The sequence below is a fragment of the Pseudochaenichthys georgianus genome, chromosome 14 (assembly GCF_902827115.2).
Source record: "Pseudochaenichthys georgianus chromosome 14, fPseGeo1.2, whole genome shotgun sequence".
NCBI classification, from domain to species: Eukaryota; Metazoa; Chordata; class Actinopteri; order Perciformes; family Channichthyidae; genus Pseudochaenichthys; species Pseudochaenichthys georgianus.
Window position 1 is genome coordinate 22,981,120 of NC_047516.1, and position 25,557 is coordinate 23,006,676.

Genomic DNA, 25,557 nt, shown 5'->3' on the forward strand with positions numbered 1-25,557 from the left:
ACTCACTGTGGATGCGATGCCTCTCCAGAGAGCCGGTCTGGGGCAGATTGGAGATGATGCTCATACTGTCTCCTCTCTCCCAGCGATCATTGCGGCTCAGATCCGGATTGCTATTGTGAGAAAACAAATCAGTTATCTGAAGTCTGATCGAGCGCCACTTGAAGGTCCCCTGTGATACCGTTTTTCATTACTTTATTACAGGTCTCAGATATATACAAACATGTCTCTGAAGTGTTTGGCTCCAATTGGATCATTGCAGCATTACCCATAATCCCCTCTGTTTCAGCCCTGTTTCCAAAGTGCTGATTCTCTGTCTGTTACTTTAGATGAAAATAAGGAGCCCCTCCCCACGCCCCTCTGAGAGATGTGGTTAAAAAGAACACAATGGTGCTCTAGGAGGAGATTCAGGCGATAAGGTGGGGGGGTAGTTACCTTGGTTGCTGATTGGCTAATGGCTACACAAGACAACACATCGTTATGACATCATAAAGTGGCCAAAATCTGATCAGCTCATTTTCAGACAGGTTTTTATAGAAATGGATCAAAAAGAGAGAGAATCTTTGTGAAGATGAACATGAAGAAGAGGGGACACATGTTGATGTAGAAGAGACATGAAGAAGAGGGGACACATGTTGATGTAGAAGAGACGTGAAGAAGAGGATTTTGCATAATAGGTGACCTTTAAGATTCAAAGGTGTTATTGTCATACGCACAAAGCAGCTCCAGAGTAGAAATGGCAATGAAATTCTTCTGACCTGAGCTCCTCCAACAATGCAACATATATAATAAAATATAAAAATACAAATACAAAATAGTGCAAGAAGTCTATATACATGTAAATATAATATGATATATACAAGAACAGAATGTGAAATTAAATATTGTACATTAAGACAAAATTAAATATGGTTTATTGCGGTGATAACTATTTAGATAAATAAGTAGATTGCCAGATGACAAACGGATGAATGTCTATCGAGGCACTTCACAGAGCTCAGGTGTCAACAGGCACTTCATAAAATAAATATTAAACTAGTTCCCGCAGTACCTGGCTCGTACTGGGTGCCTGATGCCAGAGGTCAGGTTGGTGTTGAGCGCGGTGGCGATGGACGCTGTCCTCTGGGGAATCTGAGGGAAGAAACAGCAGGTACATTGAAATGTTGAACTAAAATGATTAACCAGAGAGGATGTTTGTTTTAACCCGAATACCACCCTTAATAAACATCATTCAAGGTTCAGGTTCAAGGTTCTTTATTTGTCAAACGAACATCGCTACAGTGGAGTTATGTCGATGAAAATCTTGTGTCACAGGCTTCTCCAACAGTGCAGCAAAAAACACAGATAAACAGAAAAAATATAGTGCAAGTAAATAGTAAATACAGTGCAATAAGAGTCTATATGCAAGTCACTGAAGTATGATATATTAGTAAATATTTAAATAATGTTTAAGTAGCAGCCAGATGAATATTGTGGATGTTGTTTCAACAGTTCAGTCGTTTTCAACCCATTTTCTTTTTATTGTATACTCTCACTTTCTTTTTATTTGGTATCCTTTAATCCTTGTTTGAACCGTCTTATATCAGGTGTTTCAATCTCATGGCTTTTGCTGCTAAAACATCTGGATTGTAGATGTTATCTTATCTCAAGGGTAATCATAGTTTACATTTCTTAAAACTTCATTTTGTCCAACAAGAATATTATTTGCGAGTCGATAAGGAAGAATGTTAAACAGAAATGCTAACCAGTGTCATGTTTTGATTTGTTCACCTACTGCGGAGTCATGTTCAAAGATTCAAAGGCGTTATTGTCATACGCACAAAGCTACAGTGTAGAAATGGCAATGAAATTCTTCTGACCCGAGCTCCTCCAACACGGCAGCATCTCTAGTCATGGCCAGCCACTAGATCAGGGCTGTCAAACTCAAATACACAGTGGGCCAACATTTTAAAATGGGCACTAGTCGAGGGCCGGACTGGTTCAATGTTTATTGCAAAACTTATTGAAATGAACTTATTGCACACCTTATTGTACCTGGAACTAACAAAGCTTAAATCCACCAAGGGCCTGATTTGGCCCCCGGGCCTTGAGTTTGACACACGTGCACTAGACTCACCTTGGGTGGGAGTTCCACATCAGGCAGGCGGATCCAGGGTCCATCTCCGATCAGAAGTCCCTGGGGGGCCGGAGTTTCAGAAGTGGGGTCTGAGTTTTGACGCACCAGCTCTCTAGAGTGGATGGGGCGGGGCGTGGGGGTGAGGGACGGGTCCTGAGTGGGGAATGCGGACATGGTCTTAGTGGGCTGGTCACAGAGGGACTGAGAGCGAGGGACAGGGGCAGCGTAGGGCTTCAGAGGAACCAGGTGAGCCATCTGGAACTGAAGAGGACAGGAGGAGCAGGGCGGAGGGAGGGAGGAGGAGCAAGAGGAGATCGCAGGAGGTATCCAGGGAGAAAAGAGATCACAGGTTTGTGGGGGGGGAAGGGAGGAATGTAAAAAAGGAAGGCATGAATACGGTAGCATAGACGGATGAAGCAGATAAAGAGTCAGGGGCAGAAGGGAGAGGCATCTTGAGCTGTCTAGGGGGTTAAAGGAACTACATTTCAAACACTTGGAAGCACCCACCATTTTAATTCATTACTTAGTCATTTTAATTTTGATCTTCGATTGTGTTAATCTGTGCTGACCTGTTGCTGTTAAACTACTGAATTTCACCATGGGGATTAATAAAGGTCCATCTTATCTTTCCCTGCCCCCCCCTTGGGGTTCGACAGAAAAAAACTAAAATAGTAATAAAGGAATTGACCAGAGAGGATGTTTGTTTAAACTCTAATACCACCCTTATAAACATCAGTAATATCCTAAAATAGTATTCAACCCATTTTCTGTTTATTGTCTAACTTTATTTGTATCCTTGTTTGAACTGTCCTAGCATGTGTTTTAATCTCATTGCTTTTGCTGCTAAACCATCTGAATGTCCTCAGAGGCATCACTACATGTCTAATCTAATCTTATCTCAGAAGATTGTTCTGTCGTCAGCTGCTTTTCTAGGGGGTTAAAGGAACGACATTTAAAACACTTGCAAGCACACACCTTCCCCTGCCCCCCCTGGGGTTCGACAGGCCTCTGCATGGGGGGGGTCTGGGCAGATAGACCCACTCCCAACTGGCTGATGGAGTCAGAGCGCGACTGGATGGCAGTGTCGGAGACGGTGGTGCAGATTTTGGGCGAGCCCTGTCTGTTGAGCTTACTCCGCTCCTCCACCTGAAACAAGGAGGACAGTGAGTTACGTACGTAGGGCAGTGTGCAGTATTATGCTTTTTATTTTAATGATCCAGAATATTTTATAGTGTATATTTGATATAATATTTGTAATTTTTTCATTTTATTTTTAATTGTTAGTTCTCTTTTTAAAGTATTTAAAGTATTGTTTTTTCATGTCTGAACATGAACATGTCTGCTTCTGTAACAAAATAAAAATAATGTCCTAAATTGGGAAGTATCTATCCATCTGTGATGTATTGTGATTTTAAGGGTGTCCATTACCATCTGGCCGGGGGCAACAGCTGGAAATTAGCTGTTTGGTAAAACTGCCCCATTTACAGTTTTTTGTGACAGTTGATTAATGTGGACTGTCCACGGCACTATAAACAAATAAACTATCTATTTGGACTGTGTGATGCTTCAGGTATCGTTGCTACCTCCCGGGCCCATGTGGGTTTGTTGTTGGGCTCCAGGTTCTTGTTGTAGTGGTAGAGCTGGGGCTTCTTGTCCTGCTGCTGCTGCTGCAGCGACACCAGGTACGCGTGCTCCTGCTGCAGCTGCCTCTGCAGCCGCTCCGACTGACGCTGCTCCTCCAGCTGCTTGCGCTTATACTCCTGAGCAACAACAACAACACACTGCAGTCAAGCCAAAGCTCGTCTCGGACTGGACACAAATTCATTTATTCACCCAAAAAAAACGGTATCGTTGTGTGTAATCCTAATTTGAGTACAGCAGTCTTTCACCAACCCACATCGAAAGAATATTAATTCAAATCAAGTTTTATTTATATAGCACATTTATAAACGATTTTTGGTGGAGCCAAAGTGCTGCACATATAATAAAAACAGCCTACAGTAGAGACACTTTACAGAAAATACAAAAGCACAGATTGTTCAGAATATCAGTCTGAGAAAAACGATGATTGTGTCAGGTTTAACTTATTTGTATGTTTAAGAGAAAGTGAGAAAATGAAAAACATGACTTCATTCCGAGTTGTAAGCATAGGTCTCCTGCCTGTTGACGGCCACCCCATTCATAAAGAGAAGAAAAAGAGAATTCCCCATGCATGAATTAAATAGATTGATTTTTTTAAGTGCTTGTTCTCATTTGTTCTATTCTCTTTTTAAATGTTCACATCACGATGGGCCACAAAGTGAAGCAGTAGATTTACAACTCAAGCCTGAGACTGAGGAGCCCCTCCACCGTGAGAACATGGAAGTTGCAAACGTATCCATGGTTCTGTGAATTCCTAGATGACGCAGGTTGAAATGTAATCTAAAAAAATGAATGTGCGTGATGTTTAGGCTTCCTGCATGTTGCAGCTAAAGAATAAACTACCTGGCTGCCCACCGTCGGCCTTTCAGAATATTCTTGTCTTGAAAAAAAGGTTCTGACTGACCGACATCACTGGCAGTCACAGAGCCATAGTCTCAGTTGTAACTTAGGCACCGTTTACTTTCTTCCTGACTGCCAGTGACAGCAGACGGCTCATACTAATGATGACACGAGGAAATGGACGCCCGCCCACTGGTCAGTCGCAGACGCCAGTGGTATGATGGATGATGCCAGGGTGGGTGCAGAAGCCCGTTTTAGGCAAAAACACCTTGAAATGGATCCCAGATTTCAGACAGCAGCCCAGGAGGTGAACACACACTTGAGTGGGAAAGAGGAGGCAGGTTTATGTGGCGTAGCCTTCTGATACCGGGCATACACCGTGTCACCTAGTGGCGTGCAGCGACTGGTCAGAAACCTACCGATAGGAAAGACGTAACCCCATCGACGCAGCATGAGAGCGTCACCGGTGGTGCTTTTATCCCGTAAAGTAAGAATTTGAGTCGCTTCATAGAGCAGCTTTTTCAGAGGAGAGTGATGAAAATAGTGTAGGGTTGAGTATCTGTTCTGTATTACTCCCCAACACCGCCCAAGTCTTCTGCGGTTCAATCTAAACTGGATTGATAAAAGTGATGGATGCATAAACAAGCTGTTCTCCAACCAGGATGAAAAACACATGCATCTCATGGAGCGATCCTGATGTAGTCCTGATGCTACCACAAGGTATTAATAGCGAGGACGCACAGGAAGCCTTCACCTCAAGCACATGACTTTGTTTACATTAGATCTCGACCCGCGAGGAGACGCATCCACTTTGGCGATGAGAAGGAGTCAAACATAACCCAGTCTGGCACCTGGTGGTAAAGTCTCACCCAGGTGCTTCCCTGTGTGGGAGGGGACCTTACAGTAGATACTAGGGAACACAGTGGAGGAAGTGTCTCAGAGGGACATCGAGGCTGCTCTTCCTGCCCTGCCGACACACACATGCAGCAACACGGATATTTAACAGTTTCAAGTCTTTTTTAGGCCAGGTAAGAGATAAGATATGCATGCACATCGCAGATCGTAATATATGATATTCATAAATCCACGAGTGACCATCTAATGTTAGCCTAGTGGTCTTGTCTTTAAATTGAACTACCGTACTTTTCGGACTATAAGCCGCGACTTTTTTCCCCATTTTTTTTGTACAGCTAACGGCCACTAGGGAACCTCCTAAATCTATGGATTTTACAGGTAAAATTAACCACCTTTAACTCTATGGGCTCTATGACCGGTCCGCGCCCGCCACCTTTAAGCGGCGGGCTCCAGCAGGAAAAGCTGGAGGCCGGAAAAGAGTGAGACAGGTAGCGCGCCAAAGTAAAAGTGGAACCGAGAGACAGAACGAGAGCAAGACAGACGGACAATTTAGCTGCTGCGGCTTATATGCAGGTGCGCTTTATAGTCCGAAAAGTACGGTACATCCCTAAGGAAAATAGCACCAGAAAAGGTCATTATCTTTACATTAAATCCAGCAAATCATTAGGGATACATGTTTGCGACTGCAACATAAAGCTCTTTATGGAAGCCTCATTTGTTTAAAAGGGGATTTAGTTGTTTGATTCTAATTCAGCCAGGGTCACGGTCACGGTCCTGTGGCTGGCTCTGAGCTCTGAGCCTATGATAATGATGTCTATGTGTGACCTCTGAGGTATATGTGAAAAATCTCATCACCTCATGAATCCAGCAGTGAGGATTGGGTTCTTTGTCTTGCCGTATAAACAGGTATAAATATCAGAGCAAAGCACCTTGTAGGCCCAACAGGATCGAGCTAAAACATATCAACACTGTGGCAATTCCTCCCTTCAGTGCGAGGAAGATTCAGTCAAAACCTCAAATCTGTCAAAAACTGCCCTCAAAATCTAGATCAGCGCATGTGGTTCACAACGTGCCGTTTTGCGGGAGCCGAACCCATACTCTCTACGTCTACATCTGACTCTTACCCACCCCATTACATGTATCGTGTCATGCATGTCTTTAAATCTCGTTTAAAAACCCACTTCTTTCCCCTGGCTTTTACAGGCCAGGCGACACGTGTGCTTTCACATTTGGGCTTTTATCTTACTGGTGTTTTGTATTGTTTTTACGTCGTGTAGGAGAGTTTCTCCGATCTGGTTTCATCGTCTCGTGTTTTACATTTCTTTCATGTCCCGTCTGTTTTTTATGTATTTATGCTGTTTTTATACAGTTGTTGATGTACAGCACTTTGTTCAACTGTTGTTTTTAAATGAGCTATGGAAATAAAGTGGATTGGATCACGTGACTAAAATAGTTATTTTAAACACTGAGCCTTGTTCATCAATCTGAATAGTTTGCACATTTCTGTATGATATTACTTCTCCACTTTCAAATATGATATACTGTATTTATATATATATGTATTTATTTATAGAAGGACCATGCATACAAATACATTAATCTCAGCAAAGAGAAGAGATGCAATATGCCAGATTATAGCTAATGGCTCATTTCCATCTGTGGTCCTCAAGCAGGTTCATAACAAGTATATTTAGTCATATACTCACTGTACTAAGAAAGAGTTTTGTATATTTGTATATTCCGTGTAAATACAATACATTTTCTTTTTATAATAGTTATATTTTTGATCCTTCTCTTAGAACTTATTTCCTTATGTTTGACTTTGCACAACTATACGCCAAATCACATTTGTTGTTTGTTTAAACAATAAACCTGATTCTGATTCTAGGCGATGCACATCTAGCACATGACACTCCTGAAAAGTAGATCTCGTTAAACTGAAAGTATTAAGACGCCTTTTCTCCGCCTAAACTCGGGCAGACTCGTAACCCTGCAGAGTAAACACCAATTGTTTTCTTATCTGACTCGAGGGTCTCAGGATAGTGTTTCTGTGGTACAGATTATAGACCCTCCCAACCGGATGCAATGTGGTAATATTGGGTTATACAAAAGAAATGGACCTGACAATACAATACATCTCCTGTACTGATGAGGCACTGTGTCGCAGAGGGCATGGAAACCTCTGCAGTCAGAACATGAAATGATAAAGAGGGAGAGAGGACTAGTTACCATAAGCAGTGCTTGCTCCTGAAGCAACTGCTGCTGCAGGATTTCTAACTGCCGCTGCTCTTCTTCTAACTTTTGTCTGATAAACTCCTGAGGAGAGGTGAGGAGGCAGGGAGGACAGGCGTTAAGGGGGGGGGGGGGGGGGGGGGAAGAGAGAAATGAAGGTATAAAAAAGGTCAAGAGCAGAAAATAGATGCACATTACAGTTATGTAACGTCATTCCAGGAAACAACAGACACTGGGCGGTGCACTGGCTCAAGGAAAACACTTCATTTCAGTCACTTCACCCGTTTAAAGGTTGTAAAGCATCACTGTCTAGCACAGGGGTGTCCAAACTACGGCTCCGGGGCCAACTGCGAGCCGTTGACTATTTTTAATTGGCCCTCAAATTCAAAATGGATAAAGGAACACGGCCCACGCCTGAAACTTGTGCTCGTCTTATATTATACTTCTTAAATATAGATGAAAAAAGTATATTACACAATATTCATGTCATAATAAGCCCACTTTTAACCCTCCTGTTGTCTACGTCCCCCCCCCCCCCATTACTTTGGTGTTCAAGGTCAAATTTGACTGGTCTTGTTTTAACTGCTATTACATTAACACAAAAATCATCACCAAATTTCATTTAACACCCTTTCAAACTGTACATATTGTATCAGACTATTGGTATACATGAAAAACTGCAGTAAATATACAAAGAACAGACACTGAACATGTATCGCGTGTGCCAGGTGTGATCCATGTGGGGGGATGGGCACATAAGAGCGGGACATGTGTCAAATTGTTCTGTGTGTGTTTGTGTGAGATTCACATGGGGGGATGGGCACACATCTAGTGTGTGTGTGTGTGTGTGTGTGTGTGTGTGTGTGTGTGTGTGTGTGTGTGTGTGTGTGTGTGTGTGTGTGTGTGTGTGTGTGTGTGTGTGTGTGTGTTTTTTATCTGATCCGGATTGTTACTAATTCCTTTTCTTGATGATTGATGAAAGTAGTTAATCGGTCAGTCAATTAAAGTTAAAAGCATTTTCTAACAAAGCTGGAAAAAGACCCTTCCTATTCCCCATTTTAATAAGCAATCTGAGGCAACTGTTTTATGGAATGATCTGCCAACATCTTTTGTAACTAAATAAATGAAACCCAGCGGAGAGCTGTTATTCAAGTATCAAGCATCATTTGCCTACATATGATTGATTTTGCTAACTTATAACTGAATTTATAAGACAATATAATATACCTCTAGTGAGGGGCCCGGACCTTCGAATGTCCCTCAGTGAAAAATGTTTTGGACACCCCTGGTTTAGCCCACCATAAAGAATAATCTGCAGTGTTTTTCACTACAAGGTGTTGATGCTGTGATGCCTGTATTGCTGAGGGTAGAAGAATAAGAGTTAGCATTAAAGCATAGCATCTTGTGATAGATCATAGCTGACATCAAATGAGTATTCTTCACTCGTGTGCTGCTGTGATGCCAGACTCAGTGTTTGAGGGTAAACTGGATTCAGAGCACAAGAGGCGCAGAGAGCTCACCCACAGAAACTCGTCTCTGAATAAATACACTAATTTAGACCCTTGCTGCTATGGCAACCTACTCATGGAATTTCACCACTAGCGCAACTTGCAGTGCGTTGCCTGTGGACACGCCCACACTGCGCTCCGATTGGCTGACTGAGGTCTCCTGCGGTTGGTTACCTGCTCCCTCTCAGCCAACCTCCGGTCTTCCTCCCGTCTCATATCGTCGAGTCTCCGGTGGGGGCCTTTTTCTTGCTGCCTCACCATATCTCGCTCTTTCCTCTGTTGCTGGGAGAGAAGGGTGACAGTAAAGAGAGGAATGAGCACACGGGCTATAATTGCACTGGGGGAATTTATAATGGAGCGCCGGCTTATGAGCAAAAACCCTTCCTTTGTTTTTCGTGTGCAAGAGCTAGGAAAAGATATATAAAAGGGAGTGGGGATGCAGAGGATGTGAGTCATTCTCACAAACACACATATACTGTGCACATAATACATCATCAGAGTGCTTCCTTTCAAACACACTTTGATGGCTTTATCTTTTAAAAACAGATATTGAAACACAGGTTTTTTTTTGTGATGAAATGACACAAAGCTCTCAATTGTTTTTGGCACTTTGCAGTCGAACAGAGAAAATAGGGGGGGAGGAGGAGGAGGAGGAGGAGGAGGAGGAGGAGGAGGAGGAGGAGATGGTGGAGTTAATGTTACTGCAGTAAAACTCTTACCAATACTGCACAGTCATTTTAATAGCAAAAGACAAATCAGTGTGTTTAAGTAGGCCTCAGTCAAACACCTCACAGCCGCTGGCACTGCATCAGAACACCAGAGAGCTGAGTCATGCAGGTAAGTCTTCCACGATCCTCAGAGTGCACACAACCTTTGCTTACAGTAGGTAAAGTCTAAAGGTCTGAAAATATAACCCCAACTATTACAATTCAACACAGCATAAAGAAAACCTTTTCATTTCCTTTTGTTGTACTTCACCTCTGCTTCAATATATGCGGCTTTGTGTGCGAGTAATAAATGATAGCTTCAAAACAAAAAGGCGCTGAATAACGTGTTTTTAAAGTTTCTTATAATAGTTGGATGGATTTTGTAGCATGATACAGAAAAGGAACATGATGATCTGGCAGGAAATCAACAGACTGGTTGGTAGTAAGGGCTGGTTGGTTCACATATCGGGGTTTATCCAGATCATTTGTAAATGTGCTTTTTGGCAGAGAAAAAGACAAGATGACACTCAGTGGACGTTACATATTTGCAACATTACAGGTGTAAATAGATGTCTACTTTTATTGTGCAAGCTTATTAATCACCTAAGTTGCTTGTATCTTTCTTCACCATGATGAGCTGATTATATGACACTTTCTCCTTAAGGCTTATTTTAATCATATATTTGATGCATGTTGTGTTTTACAGTGAATGCTCTGCTGATGTCTTGTCTTGTTTACATTGGGTTTCTCTATTATCCTCCATAGCGCTGTCTTGTTAGCTAGCCTGCATTTATTTTATAACCTTACATCCATAGAAATATACATCGATTGTAAAAAAAATTGCATCCAAAGAGTTCAACTTTCTACCTCACAACAGGCAGATCTTAGCGCCTTAAACATCTCTCTCAAGCTAAAAACTCATCTCACTGTGCAGAATTAATAATTCATACTTGTGTTGAAAGGAGCTGGACGTTCTCAGTGTATTCCCCACAGTGTGTTCAAAAAGATACTGTGAAGCGGACCTGCACTTTTTGCTTCTTTGAAACTAGTTGGTGTGTCAGTAAGGCTTTGAGAGGCACACAGAAAACCTGATGGATAGATAAGTGTAGTTTTACATGTGGTGTTCATTTCGAGCCGTTAACATCTAATGTATCAAGGAAGTAGATGCAGGTGCACCATAGAGACTTTAGAGCAGGGGTGTCCAAACTACGGCCCGCGAGCCATATTCAATCGGCCCATCTTTGCTCCACTCAACATAGCCTACAACAGACTATGTTCTTGGTTGTCCTTTTCGTACACATCACTGCACAATGTAGAACCAACTTAAATGGCCTTCTTTCAATGTAAGAAGACACGCATTGGCTTCAGCTGATATTTAAATGTATTTATCTTAACTATCCCCCTTATTTAAAGCAGTATTTTGTACCCTACTCGCCAAATCATCAAGTTAGACATTCTGTTCAGATTTATTTCTCTGTCCCCTCTGCAGAAACATCTATTGGCAGAAGAGCGTTCATGTTCAAAGCCCCAACAGACTGGAATACTTTACCTGCTGCCATTAGATCTCTTGCATCATTGGGTATATTTAAACATGCATGACCATCTCACTTTCAACTGGTCTGCACTTGTTATTGATGAAACTGATATTGATCACCTTCTCAATGAGGCTTCAGGAAAACACATTTGAAGAAATATGGAAAAAGTGGAGAATTTACATATCCCAAAGACGACCATCCCTTGTTTGACTGTTTCTATACACCGATTGAATGTATAGATGTGTGTGTATGTACTGTATGGTCACGTGTATGTGTATGTGTATATGTATGTATATATGTATGTTGATATTTATGCATATGTACATGCATATGTGTAGACATTTTCTATTTCAAACAACCCCTGTGTACTTTTTCGTTTTTATTTTAACTAATTTTGTTTGCTCACTTCGGGTCTCTAAAAATATATGATTTGAAAAACTGTACTTGCGACCCCAAATAAATAAAGAATAAAAAAAGAAACTGATATTGATGAAACTGATCTGCTCGACTGTCTCTCAAATTGTAATGATTGTATGCATTACTTGAATTTTACTTAACCGACTGTACATGGTTGGTCTTGTTTGTCATGTTTTGCTTTTTGTTTATGTATGTCTGTAAGTTGTTGCTATTGTCGGGACCCCCTTGAAAACGAGATGGTGCATCTCAAGGGGTTCATCCCAATAAATAAAATGTCTATATACACACATACCGTAGTTGTGTATACGTTATGACAATAAACCTTTGAATCTTGAAGGTAGTTTGGTGGCTAAAGGAGCAGACATATTGCAGACGAGGAACATCATATTTGAGTTGCTTGGTACAGTTTTGCTTTGAATTAAAAATGCTCTGCCTGTTGCAGAATGTATTGGTATCATGAGCCTCTGGTAAAATGTGCAAGATGACCTTTAATTATAAAATCAACAAAAAGGAAATAAGGTCAAAGCATCCTATTTTTATCAAGGTCTGCTTTTCTTGTCTGGTGTTTCTGGGTTTTGTGTTCAAGTAAGATGTGACGATGTGCATTTAGCATCTGCCATTATTATGGCACTAGACAGTTACAGTGGGGCAAAAAAGTATTTAGTCAGCCACCAATTGTGCAAGTTCTCCCACTTAAAAAGATGAGGCCTGTAATTTTCATCCTAGGTACACCTCAACTATGAGAGAAAAAAAAAAAATCCAGAAAATCACATTGTCTGATTTTTAAAGAATTTATTTGCAAATTATGGTGGAAAATAAGTATTTGGTCAATAACAAAAGTTCATCTCAATACTTTGTTATATACCTTTGTTGGCAATGACAGAGGTCAAACGTTTTCTGTAAGTCTTCACAAGGTTTTCGCACACTGTTGCTGGTATTTTGGCCCATTCCTCCATGCAGATCTCCTCTAGAGCATTGATGTTTTGGGGCTGTTGCTGGGCAACACGGACTTTCAACTCCCTCCAAAGATTTTCTATGGGGTTGAGATCTGGAGACTGGCTAGGCCACTCCAGGACCTTGAAATGCTTCTTACGAAGCCACTCCTTCGTTGCCCGGGCGGTGTGTTTGGGATCATTGTCATGCTGAAAGACCCAGCCACGTTTCATCTACAATGCCCTTGCTGATGGAAGGAGGTTGTCACTCAAAATCTCACGATGCATGGCCCCATTCATTCTTTCCTTTACACGGATCAGTCGTCCTGGTCCCTTTGCAGAAAAACAGCCCCAAAGCATGATGTTTCCACCCCCATGTTTCACAGTAGGTATGGTGTTCTTTGGATGCAACTCAGCATTCTTTCTCCTCCAAACACGTCTAGTTGAGTTTTTAACAAAAAGTTCTATTTTGGTTTCATCTGACCATATGACATTCTCCCAGTCCTCTTCTGGATCATCTAAATGCTCTCTAGCAAACTTCAGACGGGCCTGGACATGTACTGGCTTAAGTAGGGGGCACGTCTGGCACTGCAGGATTTGAGTCCCTGGCGGCGTAGTGTGTTACTGATGGTAGCCTTTGTTACTTTGGTCCCAGCTCTCTGCAGGTCATTGACTCGGTCCCCCTGTGTGGTTCTGGGATTTTTGCTCACTATTCTTGTGATAATTTTGACCCCACGGGGTGAGATCTTGCGTGGAGCCCCAGATCGAGGGAGATTATCAGTGGTCTTGTATGTCTTCCATTTTCTAATAATTGCTCCCACAGTTGATTTCTTCACACCAAGCTGCTTACCTATTGCAGATTCAGTCTTCCCAGCCTGGTGCAGGTCTACAATTTTGTTTCTGGTGTCATTTGACAGCTCTTTGGTCTTGGCCATAGTGGAGTTTGGAGTGTGACTGTTTGAGGTTGTGGACAGGTGTGCCATTAATACAGTTAACGAGTGGAGGACAGAGGAGGCTCTTAAAGAATAAGTTACAGGTCTGTGAGAGCCAGAAATCTTGTTTGTTTGTAGGTGACCAAATACTTATTTTACCGAGGAATTTACCAATTCATTCATTCAAAATCCTACAATGTGATTTCCTGGATTCTTTCCCCCCATTCTGTCTCCCATAGTTGAAGTGTACCTAGGATGAAAATTACAGGCCTCTCTCATCTTTTTAAGTGGGAGAACTTGCACAATTGGTGGCTGACTAAATACTTGTTTGCCCCACTGTAAATGATTAAGACACACATGGTGGGACTTCTCTTCAATGATAAATTGTTTATACTCCACTTTCATAAACAACAAGTCCCTTAACACATCTTTAGGTGGAACATTTGGAATCAATATGGCTGTGCTAACACTTCAGCACCAGTGATAAGTTAATACAGCAGTTAATTGTGCAGGTACTTCAAATCTCAGCATCATGAGTGTCAAATCAAAGTGTAGTCTTAGGTTTTCCTTAAGGGGGTAGTTTGACATTTTGGAAGAACCCTGATTTGTTTCCTTGCATGAAAAGATTGATATAAGTCTCATGTCTCCGAAGAAACTATAGTCTGGAAGAAATTAGCTTAGCATAGCATAAAGCTTAGCATAGCATAAAGAAATTAGCTTAGCATAGCATAGCAAATTACAAAGTTCAAAAATAAGATACACATCACATCTTAACCCCAATAATAAACACCTGGCATCTCCTTTACCTAATCAACAAGTTACTCTGTACTTTTAGGGAGGGTTATGTGCTGTAATCTTTTCTCTCTCTGCCCTAGGATAATAGCTATAGCAAACATTCAATATGTGCTGGTAGAAGTATTCCTTAACTTTGGAGAGAGTCAGGCTTGTTTCAGACAGTCTTCCTGCTACGCTAAGATAATAATTAGCTAACTTTAGCTTAATATTGATCATATATTAAGCTAGAAGTCTAATTAGGGTATCTCTCATAATCAGGAAACGTTCCTGTTAAAAGCTAGAATAGTTCCCGTTGATGGTTACCTCTTCAAGTCGGCGCCGCTGCTCCTTCTGCTCCTCGATGCGTTTCTGCCGGTCGTGCAGCAGTTGCCTCTTGTGTTCCTCGGGGTCCCGGCGCTGAGCGGCCAGCTGGGCCTGCTGCCTCTTGTGAGCCTCAGAGCGCTCCTTGTTCTCCACCTGCAGGCGCTGGAAGTCCCGCCTCAACGTGGACTCGCCCGGCACATTGAGGATTGAACTGCTGGATCACAATTGAGGAGATGACATGTTTTGGGAGGGGGGCGGGAAATCAGTCACACAAGTGAAGGATCCATTCGACGTGGATAGAAAATATAAATTTAAATTACCTTGACTCTCGGTCTTCTCCTCCTCGATTTTCCTCATCTTCATCACTACCACTGTACTCATACTCTGTTTCTTCTACAAGGAGAATAAGCATAAAAGGAGGTCAAATATCACATGAGAAAACATTGTGTTGCAGCAAACATACAAAATACTTCAGGAGATCACTCTATTAAGCATCTAACAATCTTCATGTGTGACCCTAACCCTAACCACACTACATTGTTCGGAGTTCAATACATCTCAACAAGTACTCTGAGCATGTCAGCCTCTCCACAAACTATTCAAACATTAAAGTCACACAACAGTGAATACAAAGAACAGCAGGCTGATTATGCAACAGGGAAAAAGCAAAGACAGTGTTCCCAATAACGTTCCCTGGGTAACACCCATTTCAATTGAAGATTCAACTTTATCGTCATTACGTAGTACCGGTACTAGCAACAAAACGGTTTCTCTGCATTTGACCCATCCTAGTGTTAGGAGCAGTGGGCTGCCATTATCTACGGCGCCCGGGGAAATCTTCTTAAATCTGATCTGCTTACCTTTCTCCCCCCTCTTCTTGCGCGTGCGGTCGATATGGTCTTTGAGCTGGATTCGGACCTGCCTCTCGGTGGGCTGGTCCCGGATGAAGGAGTGTTTGAGGAGCTGCTCTGTGGACGGCCGGCTGTTGTACGTCTTCACGAGACAGCCCTCTATAAAGTCAAGGAATTTCTTGGACCTGGGAGGAATGGGGAGGTTAGAGGACGGGAAACCATTGAGGGAGAGTGGGGGGGGGGGGGGGGGGGGGCAGCGAGAAGCTGTAACTCCGAAAGATTCACACTGTACCTTGTGCAGGTCATAAATGTCATAATGAAATTACTTTGCACACTTACTCCAAATAGCATCCTTTGTTTGCATTTTGTTAGTTGGCCTATCAGAGTGTAAACTGACAAATCTGTATATTTATATTGTGTACTCGTTAAAGATACTCTATAGATATACATCTTGCACTGACAATATGTTATATGTTCATAGGTATATATTTACTGTTTATGTTACATTTTTATTTCATATGCTATGCCTTGTTTACATGCTGCAGTGACAAAAAAATTGGGATTAATAAAGTAAGCTAATTTCATCAAAAAGAGAGATATCTTGGGGGGGGGGGGGGGGGCATTTCTAAGCATCTCCTTTTCTTACACAAGTGTGAACTAAAGCGATTAAGATTCTCATGTAATGCTCACAGTCTTAATGGAAAACATGTCTACACTGTCCCCGTCTCATTGCACATAACCAGTTCGAGCCACGACTCACTACGAGATGCTACTTTACCTTCGCATAATCATTACAAAAAACTATTCATCGTACTTCAATAACCATCCAATGAAAACTACCGGTCAAATGAGGTCAATATCGTTCATGGGCGGTAATCACGAGTTGATGAGTCCATTGTAATTGTGTAATAATAATGTTTCGGTATTTGCATAATGGTCCATCTGGGTCACACGATATTGACTGGCAGCTTTCAAAGATTGAAGCCAAAGAACATTATGAAAGAAGCATTGCATTCTGGGACCGTCAACTCTGCTAAGTGGATCCTTTAACGAGCAGCAGGAAGAGTAATAGGAACATTAAAAAAAAAAACAGGGTAGGAGAAAGAAAATGGGAAATTAGTTCACACACTTTCGGCTTCTCGTCTTGCTCACAGTCATATTGTTTCGATACTGGGACATAAAGTCTAACACTTTGAAATGAGACAGATTCCTAAAGTGTGTGTCGGTACAAATGCACACATATTGTCCTGTAATGTTGTCTCTTCTAGAAGCAGGATTTATCCCATATAGTGCTGTTCCTGTAAATGTGTTTTATACACATTTAACAAGCGCTGCAGAAACCTGCTTTCTCAAAGTAAACAGACTAGTCTCGTTGCTGCAGTTCTCGTGTAGTACTCCTGCCATAACCTGCATTGATGATATTTAATTTGCCTTTGGAAACAAGTTGTGAGGCTTTCCCACACGCCTGACATCATATGATTGATATGTAAATAGCACAGCAGGAGAGTTTGATAACTCACCATTTTTTGGACTTGAGTTTTGGAGGGGGATTCCTGGGTATCAGGAAGAGGGCTCTCATCGGGTGCATGTCACACAAGGCTGCAGAAACCATCATAAATAAGGATTATTGTGTTAGACAGAATATCATCTCCTTCCACACCTGGTAGTTTGTAAATTAAACTAGCCACCAGTACACATTATTATCCTCAAACATGATTACAGCTGCTGTTATCCAATGTTCCCTGGCGCCTGAGGCTTGTTGTTGCATTGTACTGTAAGAGCAAGGACTGTGAGTCACCGTGTTCCCAGCGTAGGTAGCTAAACCTGACTGGTTAGCTTTACACTTTCACAGTAAGTAGGCTTTTATATGGCAGTCTTATGGACACATGCAATTCGAATGAGACGGCAAGAGCTTTTTGTTTCAGCTTTTTTAAGTGTGAACAAACGGAAGAGGGATAGACGGTGTCTGCCAACACAGCACGTGAACAGAGTGCTGAAAAGTGTGTGAGAAGATGCTCAATAATTCATTTGTTAAACAATGATCCAACAGTAACCCTGTAAGGCAAATGAATACATTACCGTGACGATGCATCTCCATGAAACAGCGACACAGACCTATACCACTCTAATATCAGTCCTACCGCACGTATTCTGTCGATTAACTGACCACAGCTTTCTCCATTTCACCAACTGTAGGTCATGTGATCAAAATCAATGTTCTATGGAATAGTTTTACTACCAATGATAATTGCATGTTTATAGAAAGTTGACTGTAATTAAATAACTACCTAAAAATGTGTTCGAGAGGTTCTTTAAAATGTGGTTATTATTGTCAAAGAACCACGGTTGCAACTAATTTGATCAGAGATTAAAGGGGACACATTATACTATTTTTCTCTTTTTCTATAATGTGTTATATCGGTTTTTGTGCATGTAAATTGTCTGCAAAGGTTACCAACGTCCAGAGGGAGTTTCTGTCTAGTTTTTATATCCCCCCCTGCTTGAAACACCTCCATTGGACTCCAGGGTTTACTTTGGTAACATAGTGACATCACTACGTAACACTACAGCTTCTGTTGGATAGCGCTCCAACACATTATAGGTGATGTGTGTGTGGCTCAGTGGGTTGTGCGTATGTGTTCGGATCAGTGGGTCACAGGTTCAAACCCCACTGCAGTCAGCATGTCGTTGTGTCCCTGTTGCTTTGGATAAAAGCGTCTAACAAGTGACATGTAAGGGGCGGGACATCTCTTAGCGGTTTACCAATCAAAACTTTATCCCTGGTGGTGAATAATACATAAATAATACAAATCATTCTGAAATGAAGCTGATGGAGTGAGTCAGTACACGCTGCATGATTTGCAACGGGACATCAACAACAGCTTGACATTTGGCCTGTTGGCCTTATGTCACATGCAGCAGCAGCAGCAACAAGGAGCACTGTGATCTTCCTCAGTGATGTGAAACACAAAACAAAAAGCTTTCAGAGAACATCCAACAAGCTGTTTGTGCCTGTGGTACAAATCTGTTTTGAATAAGAAAACAAGACTCTACATTTGAAGCTAAATAATTTGTGTCTGATGTGTTTTTTTCCACATTCAAAAGTTCAATTAGCTTGTTGTGAATTCTTCTCATCCTCATTAAAACTCTATAATCCATGAGTATGGAAATATGGTTAATTTCAAAGGTTTAACACAAGTTGTATTCTATTCACTGAAATGAGGCATTAAGTTTCCACCTGGGGAGACTTTGTATAATGTTTTATTTAGTAGAGCTCAGCTTTGGTCAACAAGAGGCTGGCTTCAGACGCTGCAGAGCTCACACAGCAGCAGCCCCGTGATGCCAGTGTTTTCTAACTGCAGGGAAAAAGAGATAACGGGTTTCTCTGTAAACTAAAACATACTGTCGATGGAAGTGTGTTGGGTGCTCTTTAGAAAACAGGGAAAACAGGAAGGAATTCCAAAATGTAGGAACAAGTAAGAACAGGAAAAGTTAAATCATTATTGTCGTGGCCTGATCATTAACACAATGGTGTGTTCTTCTGGGCGAATAATAAACACACAACACGGGTGTGGCCTTACCTTTTATTCTATCAACAACCAGCATCCCAATTAGAGTCATCACCTCTCAGGTTTTATAAAAATAGTTGTCTTTTCTGTTGATGATTTGGACCGTACAAAGAAGGCTTTTTAAATGTTCTTCCTTGTTGGTACATTTCAGATTCTTATCTGTTAATCCGGTCTATCTTTTACTGCTTTAGTGCAACACCAAGTAAACCTAAACGCAGCGTGCAATTCAAATCTGATGTAGGTAGGGTTATAATAGTTGCATTTAACCAACAAACTGGTCAGTATGGCAGAATACTAGAAATGATGTTAAGTCACTGTTTAATATGGACTTTTGCTTTGTTTCGGTGCGACTGTTTTTCTTTTCGTCCCGGGTTGACAGCAGATCTCCAGGCAGACAGATCTCCACGCTGAGCAGATCAGAGAGATGTGCGATCAGCCTCCGCAGGCCGCCTGCCAGCTCACGACCACACTACCTTGATTACAGTGAGTCAGCTGTCCGTCTGAAGACACGGACAGACAGGCCAAATATGCGAGACCGAGTCAGTCGTGAGGACGTTGAGAATGGGCCTCGAGGCGATGAGAGAGAATCTGCTGCCGAGTGCACGGAAATGCATGATTCGCCCAAACAAGGTTGCAATGGTATGAGACGTCCGCAAACATATCGGGGGGGTTAAACCTTACAGCCCTACAACCAAGGACAGGTTAAAGAAACCAAAAGGGCACACTTACGAGGAGCTCCCTCTGCCATCTCGATGGCTGTGATCCCCAAGGACCAGATGTCACTCTGTAACACACAGGGGATCAGGTTAGTCTCTCCACACACACACACACACACACACACACACACACACACACACACACACACACACACACACACACACACACACACACACACACACACACACACACACACACACACACACACACACACACACACACACACACACACACACACACACACACACACACACACACACACACACACACACACACACACACACACACACACACACACACACACACACACACACACACACACACACACACACACACACACAGCTCATACCCTGTAGTCATAGGTGGAGTCAGGGTTCTCATCGCAGGCAATAACCTCAGGAGCCATCCAGTACGGCGTGCCGATGAAAGTGTTCCTACGACCGACAGTCCTGTCCAACTGAGCACTCACACCGAAATCAACTGGACAAAGGAGTCAGAGAGAAGAGTGTGTGAGAAGACGGACGACTTCATTAGCTTATTTTTATATGTTAACACATTCAACGCACCGAGTTTGACCTCTGCGTTCTCCGTCAGCAGCACGTTCTGCCCCTTGATGTCTCTGTGGATCACTTTGTGGGCGTGCAGGTGGGAAAGGCCCTGGGTGCAGAAAGAGAAGTCAGCACTGGTCAGCACCGAGTACAGCTGCTGCACATTGGCTTCGTCTTGTTTGCACTGTGGGTTCTTACCCGTAGGATCTCCCTGCAGATGTAAGAAATCCAGTCCTCCTTCAGAGAGCTGCCCTTCGTGTTCTTCACCAGGTCGGTCACTGATCCCGCCCCGCAGAACTCCATCACCAGCTGCAGGCAGAACACATTCAGAGTCAGTGAGCACCATCAGAGAGGCACACGGCTTTGAGAGCACAGTCAGGAGTGTGTACAGACCCAGAGTTGGTCATCGTGTCCCGGTGGACTCTTCTTGACAAAGGCACCGTAGTACGTGGCTATGTTGCGGTGGTGGCTGTATTTTTTCAGCATGTTGATTTCCGCTTTGATCTCCTCCTCTTCCTCCTCGGTGACATCCATCACCTTGATGGCAGCCAGCTGGCCCGTCTTCACATGGCGGCCCTGACAAGTTGGATCAGCAAGACAGAGGTCAGTCAAATGTGGGACTCCATGTTCCTGAAACACTTCAAGTTAAAGGTAGGGTAGGTAACCATGGAGAAACCAGCTCGAGTGCGCTAGAATTTGAAAGTACGCAGCCTTCAGACTTCCTTACAGAGCCCCTCCTCCAACACACGTGACCAATGAGGGCACGAGATAAGTTTGTGCACAGATGGAAGGCTGACAGGCAGGTAGGCCATCCAGTTACTTTAGCCGGTGCTTTTTACAGCGCCACGGCTTCCACAGATGACGTTTTTTATAATTTATTGTCAAAGCATTTAATGCATTCATTGCTATCGGGGTGTTAACACCATTCCATTGAATATAACAAAGTGTTTCTGAAGGGAATTACCTACCCCAGGTGTGGCTAATTGCTTCGTCACACCATGTTGGTGTTCTTATTAAGTCTGTTATCTTTCTGCCACTTTCTTTTAACAACTTATGAAAAGCATAGACATAGCAGGACGTTTCATCTGCTGTGATCTGGGAGAAATGGAACAGGAAGTGGAGTAGTCTTAAAGCAACTCATCGTATAAGTGAAAGATAATGTGTGGAATAGAGTCACACATTGTTCAGGTGTGATATCTCACCTTGTACACCTGTCCATACGTCCCATTGCCCACGACCTCGACCAGCTCGAAGATCCCTGCTGGATCCTATGGGAGACATGAGCATCTAGTTAAACAACATGCATTTCAAACCGAGCAAATACATCAGAGCATTTATATTCCTGCCTTGATGTTCTTTAGCGGCGTAAACATTTCAAAAACAACAAACTTGGGAGCTTAACCAAGAAAGGAAAATACACTCAAATCACGGCGTGTTTCTTTTTGTTCGAAGTGGGAGATGCTTCCTTTGTTCTGGTCTGAATCCTACACACCTTCACTTCAACGCCTAACCCTCAGCACTGGTCGCATTGCACTCGTGTTTCCTCAGCTAAGAGTCACACTTAAAAATACTACGATCCTACTTAACTGCAGGTGTTCTAGTTACTGCTGCAAGCTGGCTTCACTAGTGCTGGCACAAAGGCAAACGTTAAAGACAAAGGTCTGTGGGGAGACGATGCTTATTGGAGAGTTCACAAAGGGTGTAATTCAAAATGATTTGCCCTGAACAACAGGAGCTGTGTGCATCGTGAATATGCACACAGGCCTCAGTAGAATACAAACCATACATAACAACAACCCCAATGGTTTATGTTGTTTACACTTAAGCCAATTTACATCCAATATTACAACTCTATATTTCCGTACAAATAGTCTGAACCCAATGTTTTGTACCACTCACTGCCCACCCAAAGCCTCGACATGGAGGAAACAGACAACAGATGCACTAAATAATGGTTACTACTAGATAAGATACAAAGGTGGATTTAACATCATATATATATATATATATATATATATATTTCACCTTTACAGATTCATCAAGTCCCTCAAAATAAAACGGAAGAAGCAGCTCGTGTCCACTGCGCTCCCAGACTTTGCGAAAATACGAGGCAAATTCGGTCGACATTTTCAAACAACATACGCTAGCTTTCAATTAGCGACATATCCCTTAAATTGGACTTTAAATCTTTATTATCATACATTTATGTATCTTACAGGTTTAAATTGTAGTTATTAATTCCGTCTTATGTCGTTCTTACTTTTCTAAGTGTGTTTTATTTTTCTCTTACCTATTTTAACACCTTAAACCTGTGTGCATCTGCTGCATATGTGAAAGAAAAAGGTTTTAAAGTGTGACATGAATCTTGTGTTGAGTGCTAAACCAATAAAGCGTTATAATTAAAATAATAATAATTATTATTCCTGATTTTTTTCATTTCATGCTGCTTCACTGACACTAATAATGAGTAGGTTGCTTTGGCTTAATTATGCAACTCCCACCTCCAATCGACAAGGGAATAATGACAAGCAGTTCCAATATGGCTTTAAGAAGATGTGTGGGTGGTTAGACTGCTGCTTTGGGTTTACACCATGCAGCATGATCTCTCCTGCTTTCATCTGTTTCCAATGATGGCTTTCTGCCTTCCAACAAGGAGGGGAAACATTCCTTTCAGACGGGGCGCATTCACGGGGAAAATAGCATCTATGCCTGGCAGCAACATCTAGAAATGACCAGAGACTTGATGCAGATTGCTCATGTGATGACATAAACAGAGCGGCCATGTTCCGTGACACAAAAGAAGGGGGACTGTGACGTAACGGCGGAGGGAGAGGGAGAGTGATGCTATGGAAGAGGGTAGTGTAATGATGGAGTGGGTGGCCAGGCTGAGGCGGGAGCTTCACCCACGTCCAGCCAGAGAGTGGGATGAGAGGAATGAAAAGAGTGTAGGGGAAGGGTACAGTTGTGTGTCAAACAAATGGAGCGTAGTGATTGCAAAAAGGCAAGGAAGCAGTTAAAGGAGCAGTTAGCCCACAGAAACGGCAGCTCTGGTACCGTAGTTCTGGTGGATATATCATGCTGACGTATCAATGTGTAAGCTCGGTGTATTTGAAAAACCTCAGGGTGTAACACAATGATTTCCCCCCCCCCCCATTTGTAACCTCAGTTCAACTGGGCATTACCTCGAGAAGACACTGATAATGGTCCGTGAGGAAGTTGACCACACATTTCCTGCAGGGGTGTCAAGTGAAGCTGACAGGAAGTCTTACAAAAATAAAAGCCTGCCAGCTGTTGCTACACAGCTGCAACAATAGTCAGAATCACAACTCAAACACTCGCATTCCTTGGATATCGTTCCAGACACCATCAGGTAAGTGTTTCTAAGTGGCTTTGGAATTAGACATCAAGAAATACTTCATGTTTTCTTTCATAGTTAACCAACTCATCAATCCGTCGGTTTGCTGAAAGGAAGAACAATGTTTACATTTCATCAACACCACCATTGTTAGATGTTGCTACCATTAAGTCAACTCTTTACATTACACCCAATGAAGTACGATCAAAACGACTGGATGTTCACGGTTGGTTTTTAACATGCATAATGACAATGTGAATTTAAGACCACATTGTCAAAAGGCTTGACCATGTCGCTGATATTTTAAACTGTCGTATTTTTACTAGCAATTAAATAAGCGCCAAAGCAGGAGCTCGTATTCTGTCGTATCGAAGCAGTCCTTTTTCCTCACTCGTATGTAAGGTTGTTTTACCCAAACACATCGGGCATGATGTCTTGTGATTTTTCTTTTTTTGGGCTCATTAAAAAGAAAAATCACAAGACATAAATCTCTCATGAGGTTCATTTCCAGAGGGCTGGTACTCCTTGGTAATCCGAATCCAATATCCTCGCTACACAATATCGAAGTTCCCGTTTCAAACTGAATAGAAGCAAAGAAGTGAATTTCAAATCAACAACAAAGCAGGTGAAGTTCAACAGACATGTGTGTTGGACTATGACCGCATTATGCCAGCTGTACACGAAATAACCGTGCAGGTAGCTTGATTATATCGAGTGCTATTGACGTTAGATCATTTTCTTATTTGAATGATGTCTGTTTACGGTCATTATGCAATGTCCTTCTTTACCTTGCAGCAAATGGATAGAAAAACTCAAATTGAGCGGCTTAAAGTTTCCCTATGAAGTTGTTTTCCTCTAGTAGCCCTATGTAGCCGTTTTACTATCAGTGTGTCAAATTTTTGTTTATCTCATGCCCAAGGAAGCTTGCTCGCCCGGGTGTCGTACAACACCGTCCTGCCAGTGGACTCACACTATTCCCCTCGTCAACAGGTGGCAATAACACCCAAAATATGCTGTAATGCGCCAACAAAAAAGAGGTGCGCTAGCTAAACTACACGATATTTGAAATGCTAGAATAGTAATATTCTTTGCACATTTTTTATGATGAAGGAAACGCATTGAACACACTGGTTGGAGCTCAGGGGTTCACACAATGCCTTTTGGTGATGAATACTGATTATAAACATAACATTTGTTTGTTGGCAAGAAAACTCCGCGGGGCATCTCTGAAGGATTAGTTCACCCAGAGAGAGAGATTCACAAGTTGTATCCAATTTGCATTGCTAGGAAACAGCTTGGGGCCATGACTACTTCCTGTCAGCTAGAGTCATTCACAAACACTGCAACAGGAAATAATCTGTGACACATTCAGCAGAACAATTATGTTTAAAACTGTTAAAGTTATTATCTAGTGGTAGATCGTCGTGCAGATTTTGTTGTTGAAGTTTCTGCCAATACACTGGGGGTTACGAGATGTCGTTTACACTGTTGAAACTCAAAAGTAAACCATAACAACACACCAAATGGTCAGCTCACCATCCTAAAAACCAGTCAGGATATTAAAACAGTCATCCAGTGTGCTTAACCAAATCAGATCACACATTTTAGTGTGATTTTCAGAAAGAAATTCATCTAATTTGGGCCAAAATACCCATAAAAACACTTCTGTTGATTATAATGCGATTGTAACGTTTTTTTACAGATGTA

The 25,557-nt window shown here is 42.2% G+C and overlaps 1 protein-coding gene across 7 annotated transcripts in view; it reads right to left on the bottom strand.

Annotated features, from left to right (window-relative positions):
• mink1 (misshapen-like kinase 1) overlaps positions 1-25,557 on the bottom strand; it is a 44,174-nt gene that overhangs the window by 16,133 nt on the left and 2,484 nt on the right. For 2 of the 7 annotated variants that reach the window (XM_034098899.2, XM_034098902.2), the window contains exons 2-18: positions 21,698-21,763; positions 20,889-21,071; positions 20,694-20,804; positions 20,514-20,604; positions 20,297-20,427; positions 19,960-20,014; positions 17,182-17,260; positions 15,671-15,846; positions 15,131-15,203; positions 14,811-15,024; positions 9,364-9,471; positions 7,679-7,765; positions 3,697-3,873; positions 3,089-3,259; positions 2,114-2,374; positions 1,049-1,128; positions 7-110 (exon numbers count right to left, since the gene is read on the bottom strand). In XM_034098899.2, coding sequence (XP_033954790.1) covers positions 7-110; positions 1,049-1,128; positions 2,114-2,374; positions 3,089-3,259; positions 3,697-3,873; positions 7,679-7,765; positions 9,364-9,471; positions 14,811-15,024; positions 15,131-15,203; positions 15,671-15,846; positions 17,182-17,260; positions 19,960-20,014; positions 20,297-20,427; positions 20,514-20,604; positions 20,694-20,804; positions 20,889-21,071; positions 21,698-21,763 — 2,167 coding nt within the window. The remainder of the gene's footprint in view (positions 1-6; positions 111-1,048; positions 1,129-2,113; positions 2,375-3,088; positions 3,260-3,696; positions 3,874-7,678; positions 7,766-9,363; positions 9,472-14,810; positions 15,025-15,130; positions 15,204-15,670; positions 15,847-17,181; positions 17,261-19,959; positions 20,015-20,296; positions 20,428-20,513; positions 20,605-20,693; positions 20,805-20,888; positions 21,072-21,697; positions 21,764-25,557) is intronic. The other 5 variants (XM_034098903.2, XM_034098906.2, XM_034098900.2 and 2 more) reach the window with 4 other exon arrangements.